Here is a 14434-nt window from a genome sequence, read left to right on the forward strand (position 1 = left end):
GTGTCAGTAACTGGTTCAGTGTGTTTACGTGCTCTATTTTGTCACTTTAGCAGAAAATATGGATATACATCATCTAGAAAACGAAGAATAATCAAATCCTTCATTTTGTCAGGCATGTATTCCGTTTCAGCGTCACTCCACAAGTGTTGTATTGTGTCTCGTAATGTGCTAAACGCTGTTTTCACACATGCGCAGACTGAGAGAACTGAAAGAAATCAGAGTGAGGGCTTACATGCACTGAAAAGCCCATTACTGAGCTCAGATCCTCTTTATCAGATTTCTAGGCCTTAGTCCGATCTAAGAAATCAGAGTGGATCTGTAGGGGTAAAAATGAGAAATGGGATTAGGCCTAAATGTGTGTGAGGAAGACATGGACTGTGTGCATCTGTGTGTATCTGAGCATGTTGCTCCAACATCAGCTGACCAGCGCAGGAAACACCAAAAAACAGTGCTAGTACTGCCAGATATTTGAACTGCTTCACTTGTGTAAACATAAACAAGGGCTGCCAGCAGTGAACAGAAGCTTTGTTTGATTCTACACACGAATCTGTGTAATTAAGGATGCTTCTGTAAGTGAGCTTGAGTTAAAGTTAAGCTAACTGTAACCAGCAAGTTTAGAGCAGCATAAAACTACCAAAAAAGAGAATAAAATCATTAATCGCAGTTATTATGATTCCAGCTGTCTCTCAAGTAGGTAAATAAAAGAATTAGAACTAGAACTGTCTTTTTGGGTCAGTTCATACTTTTTAAAGTGCACCCTAATTTTTAAAAGTGGTAATATCAGATATCAATAAGAAAACATATCAACAGAAAAGCATTGACTCTGCTAGAAGCAAGTGGCTGCTACATTGAGACGTGATATGCATACAAATAATTATTAGTAAACTAATGTTAATCATTTTTATTTAGCTTTATTTGCTTTTATAGGTGTTTCTTTTGTTTCCTTTTTGTGTTTCGTGTTCAGGTCATTCCTCTGTATCTCTCCACTTCCTTTAAAATTCAGTTTGGATGCCATTTTTGTCATTTTATGACAATATTGTAAAGTTGTGCTGTTCAGCTATTCACCTGTATCACTGTAATGATGTTTATTTGACACACATCCTCCAAAGCAAGTCAAGTGTAAAAATGTACATTCAGGACTACAAACACACAAATAAATATAATGGTTCCTCTTGTAGGAAGGTTTTTATTGATGAATACATTAACTGGTCTCTGACAAACAGCAAAAACAAATACATATTTTTATTTAGGAGTAGCATGCTTAGTTTCATTGTATATTTTGTACAATGACAATAAAGATATTCTATTTTATTCCATATTTAACAGGCCTGTATGATGCACACAATCTCATGTCCACAGTTACTTTACGAATTTGTAAGCAGTCAAAACATACAGTTCTGTGCAAAAGTCACTTATTGAATTTCCAGTCAAAACGACCATTAAGTACCAGTTTTTGTACTGTAAAAAATAGATACAAGATAATCCACTTGTATGAGAAAGGAGAAAGTCCATTAAAATAATTGAAAATAACAGAGTTCAAAAACGGATTGAAAGCTACAGAGAAAATGTGGCTCCTAACAACCACCTGGAAGACCCTGGTAGACCGCAAAACTTCCCCCATCAGATAAACAGCACTTAAAGCTTTCATCTCTGAGAGAGAGGAGAAAATCAAGCTGCTTCAGATCTGAAAACATCCACAGGTGTTTCTCTCCATCCTTCCACTGTGAGAAGACGACTCAGCGCTGTGGGTCTGAAAGGATGTGTAGCTGTCAAGAAGAACCTCACTGAGAAAAGGAGACGGACACATCAAACAAAGAAGCTGAACGATGGACTGACCACCCCAGAGTCCAGACCTCAACACCACTGAATGAGCTTGATTACTTCAGAAAATGATCAACCAGCTTCTAAGACTGAACTTTGGAGGTGTGTCTGCAGATTCTTTGAGGAACTGAAAGTGAGTCTCCTGAAAAGAGAGGAAGCTGAAATAAAGAGAAGGAGTGACTCACTGAACACTTCTGTGGCTTCTTTTTCTCCTGATGCTGAAAAATGAATAACTTGTACTTAAAAGCCATTTTGACTGGAATTTGAAAAATTAATAACAGTAATGTGGGGTTTGCAGGGTGTAGTGCAACATCAGCTGTTGTTCTCAGAAAGTGCTCAGATACGATGCACTAATAATTGAAGTATGTTGGTGTTAAAGCCCTAAACATCACCACAGTCTGTAGCCTTAATATAGACTCTGCTCATCAAACTCTACAGTACTTCACATTTAAAGGCACATGTTGAAACTCTTGGTCTAAAGGTGGTTTAAACACCTGGAAAGTCTGAGTACAGATGAGTGCTGACATCACAACAACGGCATCAAATTATTCCTAAACTATCACTGTCACTAATATTTACAATCACAATACAGTTTCTCTGTAAATAAACCTGGTTGGATTTTAATATATTAAAATGTTAAAGGGCCCATATCATGGAAAATCAACATGTACTCACTTTTTTAAACAGAAGAGTTTGATGTTGTATGTAAACATTGTTAAAGTTTCAAAAATGTACCATTCATACAGTCCAGATGTGGAACATGAGCTGCAAAAGCATTTTGAATGAATTGTTTGTGTGATGTTCCAAAAACCAACGTTAAATTAATTCCACCTATTCAGCTCACAGCAGTTTCACTCCACCCATTCACACTGTTATAGGGAATGTTTCAGCCTGGACTGCTTTTTGAATGAGGCAGCTAATCAGAACAGTGGTCATTTACATATATTAGTAGGCACCGTAACAAAAAACAGCCTGTTTAGGCTGGAAAATGAGCTAAGACTGTTTTTTGGAATAGAAAACACACAAACATTATAAGTGGACCTCAAAAAACAAGACAAATGTAAGATATGAGCCCTTTAAGACACTGAAAACCAGAAAACATTGATATTTAATGCAAACATTTTGAAAACTAGGCCTCCACAAACGTTTACTGGTGTACATTAACCCCTTAAATGGCCAGAACCAAAGATTTACTACACACTCCTATAACCTAAGAATAAGTGTGAGCCAGTTTGCATTGCAGTCCAAGTAGTTACTGAATAATAGCCCTTGGTATGAAATAATGCTGGGATTTTAAGGGGTTGAACATATTTTCTACAGAAAACCAGTTTAAGACTGGAGATTTACAGACACACAGTATAAAGATCAGTATGAAGTTTATGGTACACAGTAAAGTTTTAAACTGGCAAATATAGGTGAGTAACTGTGTATCAGAATCACAGCGGTCACTCCGCAGGGTTTATTCTCCTCCAGGCGCCTGCGCCCCCTCTCCGGCCCCCTCAGGCCCGGCTCCTGCGTCCTCCAACATCTGCTTATACTGGCTCTTAAAGAAGCCGGCCTAGAGGTGATAATGAGAGAAGAACCGTAATGTAGAGACCAGCAGAGCCTTCCAGTGCTGAAAGTAATGAGGTGGGAGTAGAGAGTGAAAACAATAACTGCACTGACCTTGTAGAGGCCAGCAGTGATGAGAGCCAAAAGCAGCAGCCCTCCTATCACTCCTCCAATAATCTCCTTAAGCATGTTCTTCTCCTCATACACCTCCACCTGGGTATTAATCTGTACACACACAGATGCACACAGTATAAACTGACCGTAAAGCAAATCGTTCTTTGGCAAATGAATTCAAACTGTAATGTGCTCAGATTGAAAGCGGCCGTCGACTGGATTACAAATGTATCTAAATGACCCTAAAGATTTGTGACTTTACCAAAGTCAGATTTAATTAAAAAAGACCCTAAAATGATTTCAAATAGAGTTAAAAGCTAAACACAACAACTAAACAACATTTTCTAAGCTTTTGTTTTCTGGCAGAGGTCGGATTTATCTCCTTTGTGAGATTCCAGTTTATGTTCAACAGAGAGTGACTAGGGTAACTGCAGTGGTGAGTGTTATCATACAAACAGCATTACAGTTGCTAAAAGATAGCAATGTGGCTCAGTGGTTATGATTTATAGAAGTTGTTTAAAACATTTAAACAACTTGATGTTTAATCTGCTCCTCTCTGTTAATGGTGCGATTTCTCAGCACTGTTGCTGCATTTATTTTGATATGTAATAAATGTGATCTAACAATTAAAATGAATAGATTTGTATTCAGTTTGTGTCAGAAATGACATTTTTAAAGGAGTGAAAACATCAATAGAAATGCATCACAAATTTCTATCATTTTTAGTGTGATAAAACAATAATAAGCCTGAGTTTTCACTGTGTATCCAATGGTAAAGAATGCCTCGTTCATCTTTTATACAGTGAGAGAAAACAGGGTAGATCACAGAAAACTACAATTCTACATGCTAATATGTTTCATTGTGGTCAGCGTGGATATGAACGCGCCATAACTCCCCTGGCAGTAGATTTAAACCAGTTCTCAGAATGGATTGCCGATGAGACGCTTGGTTTCATAGGGTTTCTTTATTTGCACTCTAAGCTCTGCAACTCAGACACCCAGTGACAGCAGAGAAAGGAGAAACAACAGCTCTGTGAGCTCCTCTCCAAAGCCCAGCTTCACTGGTAGAACACCATGGTTAAAAGGAAACTCCAGCAATTTTTACAATTTTTGAATAATTAAATGGTTAACATGTGAAATGGTTGAGACGTAAACAGACTCATTCAGAGTGGTTTGGTGTGAAATGCTTCTATCTAATTCACTCATAGTGGAGGGATACATGCAAGACGTTTTGAGGCAAAATAATGTTTTCCACAGTTTTACCACCATGAACATGAAAACTCAGAAGATACTGGTGGTTTTGGATATTAATTAAAATGTCTATATCTGTGTTGTAGTCATGGCGACCCCTGGTTCCTATCACCACCACTGTAAAGACATCTGAACCATTTCACACCAAACCACTCTGAATGAATCTTAGTGACTGAATTATGCAGAATTTTTTTTTTTAAAAAAAGGTGCAGTTTCCTTTTAAGCTAATTTGCTTTATGGTAGTTGGGTACAACTAATGAGACTTTGGCTTCTGTGGCTGTGGAAATTAGCCATTGATAAAAAATCTGCCCTTAATCTGATTGGTTCTATAGGTTTAAATCCATCCACATGGATGATCTGGCCGTGTGAGAGTGGAAATGAGTCACTCTTTGTCTTTCTGATCGAGCTCTGGAGTGTGGAGTGATCAGAGGACCTTCGATACTTTCAAACATGTTTTAAACCTTCATGAGTCCCGTAGTGCGAGGTGGTCAGCGACAAAACTGAACGAGTGACTCAGGCATCAGCCAATGAGAGAGCCAGAAGAGAAGAAAGGTGAAGAGACGTGCAAACAGTCCACCACGTGAGCAGCGGGTCACAGAGACAGAGGAGCTGTCATCAGACTGTGGTCTCTGTGTTTCAATCTTATCTGTGACAAAATAACAGGAAATTCTGTGCGAGTGGAGGTGGTGTAGTACAGTGGTTTATTTAGCTGTGCTCTCTGCAGCTCTAGCAGTGATGAGAAATAAGTGTGGCAACAACATATGATAACATCATTTACAGAAACAGAAGTGCCCAACCTAGTCATCATGACCGCACTCACAGCGTAAATAGTATGTTCTTAAAGCTCCAATCAGCATCGGTATGTTTTTTTGGGCTTTCGCCCCAACAGAATTTTCATTTTTGTCATATAAGCAACAGCAACTTGAATCTATTGATTCTGAGCATATTGGAGTACAAAGATTCTTCAGATGGTTATACAGACCTTTTCATTAAGGTGAAATGTTACATTAAATATTATTATATAGTCAAAATATAACAAAAATCATTAAGACATTGTTAGCCCATGACTGTAGAACACACTGACTGTAGAAGTAAAGCCCAACAAAAACAACGGGGGGTCCAGGAGCCCCTAATTAACCTCTTGCACCCCTGAATGTCTCAAAAAAGATGCTCAAATACAAACTGAGGGAAAGGTCATTGTTTAGTCGCTTCACCCACAATCTGCAAGCTTCTGTCTTTGGCGTTCTTAATTAACTAAAGAGGCAGCACTGTTCTGCCTCAGGGTGGCACTGTAGTAAACTGGTTCACCCAGTTGGTCCCTCATGGCCTAGTACCTGCAACTCAGCCCAGGAGAACTCTGAAACTTTATAGTTACCGTAGCATATTTGTAAATTTGAAAATTCACCCAATTTCCCAAGAGTTTGGTGGAAAGAGTGAATTGTTACTCATTTCTAAAGCTGAAGACAGAAGAGGAGATGAGGAAGATCTCAGTAATGTGAGGATGAGCTCAGAGTTAGCAGCCCCCCCCCCACTACTGGTAGGTATTTCTCACACTGAAATATAGAGTAATGCCTGTATAGATGCACAAATACATAAAAGCTATGTTTAAAAATAGACGCTCAGTTCATTTACCTCTCTAACGGGTGCCGTGTGCAAAGAGTCTGAAGAATAGTAGATGTATTTATTTCTGTCGTATTCCAGAGTTGCTGTACTGACCAGCTCAAAAACTGCTGATCGGAGTCCGGTCTAAGAGAGGATACAACAAAAGATATTAATAGAGATGTGTTAACTTGTTTGCACTTAGAAAATCAACAAAATGTAAAAATGCAATATAATCTGACCAGGGCGCCTCCGAGCTTTTGCATATTTATGTATAGGGATAGAAAGACAGATGTGTCTATGGTGCTTTCAGGTTAATGTACCTGTTCAATCCAGCCAGAGCTGACATTAGCAGAGATATTGTAGAATTTCAGGTCACGTTTCATGAGATTTGCACTACACCTGAACAGTCTGCACACAGCCACAGAGCAGTTCTGCACCCAACAGAGAGTTTCCACTGGTTACATTACTCCACACACAATAAAGGAACTGATTATAATATTGAATTTGCAAAGCCTTTATTACACAATTGATTGGTAAGAATACTGATGCCTAAAGGTGTAACAGTTACTCACCACCGACTGATGTTTCTTTAGTGCCTCCACAAAATCAGGGATTGTGGGTTTCTCGTCTCTGTCCATGCTACAGTCTGGAATCTAAAAACACAGCACAGGGCATAGAGCAGTTTATGAACAGCGTCTGTCAGTATTTCACTTTTACAAGGTAAATGACACTGTTTGGGGGGGGGTATAGACCCAGACCGTTACACTGTACTGACAAAAGGGCCCTTAAACTAAAGGGTAACACTTTAACACTGCCTACAATGGGACTGTAAACACATGTAAATGCACTGAATAACATATTTATAAAGCAAACTCTAATATTTATGAATAGCTTGTGCCAGAAATCACAAGCCGATATAAGCTGTCTTACACAGTAAATGACACAGTATTGAGACGAGGGGCTTTAATTAAAGAGACAGACATTTATTCAATTTAAAAAAGTAATGTAACTTACAAGACAGAGGTCTAGTTAAGACCACCACATATCAGTTAATCTGCCCCGTGTGACTTTGTTAATAATGCTACTGTACCTGCAAGTTCTTATTGGCCCAGATGTCCTTCTCTCCGAGTTTTATTGGTACTCTGATGAGAATCGTGAGGTTTACATCCCTCAGGTCATTCTCCACCTGACAGAGCGATAGAGAACAAGAATATCCATACCTTTCTTTTATGTGCTGCCCAAGCGTTCTTTAAGTAACCCCCTATTTTTCTCCTCTGTTTTTAGCGGCAGTATGTCAAAATATTGACTTAGTATCTCAAAAAAACTTTTTTTTTTTCTAAATATTGAGTAGGTGAGAATAATGACATTTATATACTAAATAATTAATTACTTTCTAAAATTTAATAACTCAGTATCTCACAATTTAATAGTATCTCAAATAATAAGTCATTTTCTTAAGAAATCACTTATATATATTCAAAATCAGTCATGCATTTACAATATTATTTTCAAGACAATAAATCAATATTCTGGGAAAATACATAATTATTTCAAGCTATTGACATTTCATAAATATTTTGAGAAAAAAAGTCATCATTTTGAGATATTAAGTTAATATTCCAAGAAAATCAGTCATTATTTTGAGAAAGTAAGTCATTATTTTGAGATACTATGTTAAGAAAGTAAGTCGGTATTTTAAAATACTTTTTCAATACATTAAGAAAGTAAGTCATTATTTTGAGATTCCAAATCAATACATTAAAAACGTAAATCATGATTTTGAGATACTAAGTCAATATTATAAATAAGTCCTTATTTCGAAAGACAAACTCAATATTTTAAGAAAGTAAGTCATAATTTTAAAATACTAATTCAACGTTTTGACATACTGCTGCCAGAAAAACCCTCCTCCACATGGTGAGAATGGGCTTCCACAGCTCTTTGTTCCTCATACCTTGAATATGTGATTGACAGGTTTCTCAAGGTTGTTCTTCCCTGCAGTGAAGTTAATGTGGATGCTGGAATTCTCGTGCCTTGACAAAATCAGTAAAAGGAGGTTATTTACAGTCACTGAGCTGATATCGAGAGGACTAAATGGTGCTACAGTTTCAACCAGACAGAGACACCACAGCTCAGTCACACGGGGCTAAACAGCTCTACTGTGCTGGGAGCTGGTGATGACTGAGTTACTAGAAAACAGACAGCAGTAAGAACACAGGAGGGTAAACAGGGAGAACTGACCTTATTAGAGCGACGTAGATGGCGTACTTCACACCGATGGTTTTATTTTTAGACAGTTCGCTGTCAGCTGCATGTTTATCATTGCCACTGTAAGGTTTGAGAAGAGTGAGTCAGTAAGTAGACAGGGTTTGTTTAGAGCACACAGGGAAAGGTTTAATCATAGTGTATCTATATAGATGTTCGACTGCATCTATATGTTCGGACACTTTCAATGAAAATGTATCTGTAACTTTTCATTGATTCTCCCCTTCGTTTTCTGACCACTCAGCTTGTTTCTACTATTAATAAAGGGTTATGTAACAGAGTTCCATCTCATCACAAAATGTCTTTGTGAAACCAGAGAAAGAGTTTTAATGCAAGAATGACATAAATGGTTTGTATTGTGTTTGAATGGCCACTAGGTGGCACTGCAGAAAGAGGTTAAATTAGCGGGGAAAATCATGTGATAGAAAAAGAGATCATGTTTTATTATTTGTGTTCTTTATATGGTTTCTTGAGAGTTCACTTATTTTGTCCTGTGAAGGCCCTGAACATGTTTTTAACTGGATGCCCTCCTTTTGTTACAGTCTAGAGTGGAATTCGGTATAAAGCACCTCTTTTCTTGACAAATATTTCAATTTTTTTTTGCATCTCAGCCGTAGCTGGTAGAAGCACCTTCTCTCTTTTGTTGGTAATTGTTTTCTCTCTTCGAGCCACCAACCCCCTGCAGCAGTGGTCATCCTATTTTGTAGGAGTTTTTCCTGATTGGTTGTGACACTGTACAGTTGTGTTCAGCTATAAGATACAGCCTGGAGTTTGTTTCTTTTTCTATCCCTCCCTCTCTCCCTCTCTCCTATCCTCTCCCTCTCACAGCCACAGCCTTAAATAAAACTCTCCATTAAACTACATTTTTGTGGCTTCATGCTGAATCAAGTTTCATCCTATCATTTGACACTGAATATTAATTCATATTCAGTAACTGGTATTTTTGCCTGTAAACTCTCTTTTTCCTTGTTTTGCTTTCTGACGTTGTACAGTCGTAGAGTGAATGATCTGAGCTTCACCACAAGCATTTCAATGTATGAATGTTTGACTCTTCTCCAAGAAGAAAGTCACAGTCAGTCATTAAAAGTTGATTTTTTAAAAGTTAAATTCTTATAAGATCTCATTTTTAGACATAGATACAGTTGATATGTGTGTCAGTATAATATCAGGTCATACCTGTCAGCAGTCGCAGTGAAACTCACCATCCTGTCAAAGTTACTTTCTTTGTTTATGCTGTATGTGATCTCAAACACAGCCTAGAATAAGAGCATAGAAACATTAGCAGCATGCATATCCCTAAAACCACCTGCAGAGACAACATTGTTTGTAATTGTAGTCAATGTTCAGCTTCCCTCAACCTTTTCTTTACTCAGACTAAATCAAATGTGACCTAAAACCTCTAATCTTACACTGAACATTTATATTCAACTATTTTTATTAAACTAATGAGCTAACTGTGCAACCGTTGATGAGTCTGTCCAAATAAACAATGATGTTGTGACTCACCAAAGAATTCTCCCTGAGGATGGGTTTACTGATGTAGCAGGTGGTCGTCCCAAGTGTACCTTTCTGATCACTGTCCACAGATACGCACTCCACTCTGCCCTGATAAGGTAGAAAACATACTTAAAAGGTCTCTGTGATCTGCTCATATAGAGTAGTAGCCCAGTCTGGTAGTGTACAGGTCAGTGAAGAACCCTCAGGGCCTTCAGAGGAGCCCTAATGATTTCTGTTAACTAAAAAATACATTCCTGCAATTTTTAACACTCAAACTCATATCAGTTTGTATCAGTCTGTATCAGTCAACTTTGAGACCAATCAAGACTAAACAGATGAGCAAACTTGCTCTCCACTCACTCATGGCAACCGATTTCTTTCTTCTGCTCAAAACCACATTGTTAACTACAGTGTTTCCTTCCTTTCTCGATAACAGATCTCACATTTCACAGCACTGGTCTTACCTGTCTGCTGGTGACTCTCCTGAAGGAAAGTCCAAAGGGGTACGTGAGCTTGACGTGACTGTTGTAGGAGTTTTCTCCTCTGTTCTCCACAAAGACTGTCACATTCATATCCTGCATTATTCCAACTTTTATGTCTGAGTGTCTGAAACAAATACGAATGAAGTATGTAAGAAGTTCAGTACTGAGCGAAGGTAAGAGACCCCCCTTCATTTATTTCATTTCCAGTCAAACGATCATTAAGTACAAGTAGAGAACCTGTATTTAACAGCCTCGATGACTAAATAATATCATTTTTTTATATTTTTCCACACCACTTTTTTAAAATACTAATACTAAAATACTAAAAATACATGTTTTTTGTAATACAGTATAGAGGAATGGAGTGACTTCATCATAATTACTGTCATGTTAATGGGTTTGTCGCTAATGTCTTACCCAGAGAAGTTGAAATCCACTTTGAGGTTGTCGATGCAGATGTTGTCGGGTCCACAGTCTATTTCAAAATCCAGCTGTGTAATTATATAGTTGATATAGTTAATAAAGCCACGTGCCAATGCTACGTCTAACATGCATTATTCTACACAGGTTATCAGGTAAAATTCTTCATTTGATTTCATTTAGATGTTCATAAACTATATCTGAAGTGTGAAAAGTGAATGCAGCTGAGTTTGTTTTGTATCATCTGTTTTTTCCTTATATAACATCTTTAATAGCAGCAGATGTATATTTCTGTTGAAGATGAAAGGCTTACTGTAAACCATCAGCTCTTACTTTGTGGTCTGAGGTGTGTCTTATGTCAGGGTGAAGTACAGGCTTTAAGTTGTCCTGTCCACTAAGAGGGAGGCCCTCAAAAGTAAATGTTAACTCGTTGGACAGCGGGTTTAGAGCGTCCTCTGCGCAGGCCTGCGTGAGACAAAAAAGCAAAGAAAAAACAGATTTTTTGTGCACACTGAGCTTTTCACTGAACCTCTGTGTGCCTTTTACCTTTTTTTAATGTAGTGAGTTTCCCTTGATCAGAGCTGGATGACATATAAAAAGTTATTTCAACATGTGGTAAACAGAAACTTCATTAAATTATGTTGAAATACTGTATGATGAATTATGGTGATTGACAATTATCAGCACCCAGGTAAAGCTATCCAAAAAAGGGAATGACCAATAAATGTTATGTAACACTGCTGATCTTACACTGTTAATATAGGAGAATTCAAAATGAGGTAAATTCTTCAACAATAAAATACATGCAGCATAATTATTCTTTATTTGTTTGAGTATTACATTCATCTTTAGGAGCTATTGAGTCATTCATGACTTCCTTTCCCACTGGACTGTACTACAAATATGAGCTGACACACAAGAAGCTTTAAAAAGATGCTCATCTCTACTAATCAATAATGCATTCACATTCACTTATATGTCTAAAAGCTGGAAAAGGACACAGGTTTGTAGGATTTACAGCTGGAGGATGGAGATGGGTGCCTCAAAAACCAAGACCTGACCTGCTTACTATAGTATCTGCTTACATACCAGCATTTCTACTTTAATAACACAGTCTGGTCGGCCCATCTTAAAGGGAATGACTTTAGGATGTGACTGCCAACATTTGCTTCCTAGAGTTCAGTGTTAGTCACTCAGTTTGGAGCCAAATAATCTATTTTCAAGTTGTTTGTATGGCTTATTTTCAAATTCAGATCTCACGTACAGCACAGATCCCATCAGTGTGTGTATCTCACCCTGTGTTACACAAAAACGTTCCAAACCCGATATGTTTTGTCCTGCGTCCATTTTCCCACTGAATGTCACTGGATCCAAATTACAAGGTTGTTAAGGAGTTGAAATACAAACATTGCTACATCCATTCTAATAGTAAGCTAACACTCCTGAGCACTGAACTGATGTCGCATGGAAGTAAGTCTACTATTAATCTTCAACCCTTTTATATAAGAAAACCAGCTATCCTAATGTACTCTACTACTGCCAAAGCAACTTAACTGCCACACTGGACAAAGCCTGCTGGTTTGTTTGGGGTATTTTTGTGTACTTGCCTGTTTTATGATGTTCCGTTCAGTGCACAGCAGTGTTAGCTTGCTTATATTCATATTGGAACAATTTTGTTGACCACAGGGCCTGATAGCAATGGTCAATAAATTTAAAAAAAATAATAATTTTATAAACACCTGCCTCGTCACAATATACAAAACCATTCACTCACCTCTATATTGAACTTGTGGTTGTTGCACACCTCCTGTAGGCGAACAGTCATCTTATCAGTTAGAAGGCGGTTTTTAGGTGAAAAGTACGCCCGAGAGTTCTGTCGCTTCGCATCAAGTTTTAAAGTGTAGTTAATATTTGCAGCCAAACCTAAACAGAAGAGAACAGATCACAGATCACCTGCTACATCAAATTTCCAACAAGTCACAGCTCTTATTTGGAAGTGAAGCAACTACTTCTCTAAAAAAGCAATGAAGTTAGATGTACAGACCTCTTATCTGAGTGTTCACTCCACTCATAGTGAAGCACAAGCGTAGAGTGTTTTCCAGAGGATTCACACAGTCAGTGGGTCTGGTGGGGATTTTTGATGGACTATAGGTTACTTTGGTCACCAAGGACACAATGGGTCTGGACCTGAGTATCACAAACATATACATTAACATAAACATGCATGAGAATATAAATGTTCTTTGAAATACAGTGGGCCTCATGCAAGGACTGGTTACACAAACAGATCTGTTTCACAAATGTTCATGTAAAATAAATTGTGAAATTAAAAAGCTCAGGACTTATAAAGTCCTATAAATCATACAATCAGTCTACTTTACTCCAAATCTAGGAATCTCAATTTCGACTAATGGACTGCACTTCTACGGTCACTTTCAAACATTTTTCATGTCTTCATCAGGGGCGTAGCCATGGTTGGGGGGAGGGGGGTGGTCTACTGGGGGAGGGGGGTAGGAAGCCAGGCCCTCCCTCAGATTTGTCACTGCTCAAAAAAAATTTACTTTACTAAAAGAATTTTCATGTAACATCATTAACATTCATTTAAACCAGCTGTTGTACAACACTACTATATTAACAGCAACATCTCTTTGAAATCAAAGGTCTTACATTTTTACAGATTTGATCAGATTTAAATGATGCTATGTGACCTATTTTTTAAATCTATCTTATATGGCCAGGGCGGGGTTTTAGGGTGGGCTTATGTTTACTTATTCTCATATTTAGGCATGACATTTCTGAATAGATGTCTAAAGATGCACATACATACCTCATAAAAAGTGTCCAAAAGAATATGAAACTGATATATGATCCATAATAATAATAATAGTAAATAATAATAATAATAATGGTAATAATATGATAATAATAATAACCCAAAATCCTGGGCAGCAGAATGCAGAGAGCAGAGTTTCTGGAGAGGTAAGTAGGAACTGTGTTATAAACTGATTTATAGGGAAGTATGAGGGTATTAAAGGGTATTAAAATGAACACATGAGTGTAGATGAGCTCCACCTGTTACTGATCATATTTGACTGAACCTGAGGAGAATGACTCTTCCTTTGGATCCAACAGCGATGTCCGTCAAACGGTCTCCACTGTGGTCCAGGGCAGACTCACTCAGAGACAGGCCGAAGAACCGCAGACCCGTCTGTACTGAGGAACCACTGATTCTCTGTCATCACACAAACAGACACAGTCATATAAGTCAGAGACTGTCAGATATGAGTCTGACATTAAGCCAACTTTTATTCAACCATTCCCTTTGCACTTGAGCTGCACTTACATTTACACATAAGTTTAGGCACCTGGCCACATATATATTTGTAGATTTGAAGTGAAAGGAATTACAACACCCTCTGCAGCTAATTATT

At 37.9% G+C, this 14434-nt stretch overlaps 1 protein-coding gene across 1 annotated transcript; it reads right to left on the reverse strand.

Annotated features, from left to right (window-relative positions):
* Positions 1-2911: 2911 nt before the first annotated feature.
* On the reverse strand, positions 2912-14367 carry LOC118800968 (integrin alpha-M-like). Its single transcript, XM_036561149.1, has 16 exons — positions 14102-14367; positions 13048-13190; positions 12778-12926; positions 11337-11468; positions 11001-11074; positions 10566-10707; positions 10111-10209; positions 9781-9860; positions 8581-8667; positions 8294-8372; positions 7430-7525; positions 6912-6992; positions 6660-6770; positions 6370-6483; positions 3487-3597; positions 2912-3379 (listed from the first exon to the last, which is right to left on the reverse strand). The coding sequence occupies exons 2-16, from the start codon at positions 13073-13075 to the stop codon at positions 3281-3283; spliced, it is 1482 nt and encodes a 493-aa protein (XP_036417042.1). The 5' UTR covers positions 13076-13190; positions 14102-14367; the 3' UTR covers positions 2912-3280.
* Between the last annotated feature and the right edge of the window lie 67 nt (positions 14368-14434).

The sequence above is a fragment of the Colossoma macropomum genome, unplaced genomic scaffold (assembly GCF_904425465.1).
Source record: "Colossoma macropomum unplaced genomic scaffold, Colossoma_macropomum, whole genome shotgun sequence".
Classification (NCBI taxonomy): Eukaryota; Metazoa; Chordata; class Actinopteri; order Characiformes; family Serrasalmidae; genus Colossoma; species Colossoma macropomum.

Coding starts and splice junctions, on each gene's coding strand:
- LOC118800968 (XM_036561149.1), bottom strand. CDS start 13,075: ATGAGTGGAGTGAACACTCAGATAAGAG. Junction 9,861..10,110: donor TCCTCAGGGAGAATTCTTTG/GTGAGTCACAAC, acceptor CTCTTATTCTAG/GCTGTGTTTGAGATCACATA. Junction 3,598..6,369: donor ACACGGCACCCGTTAGAGAG/GTAAATGAACTG, acceptor GTGTGTGTACAG/ATTAATACCCAGGTGGAGGT.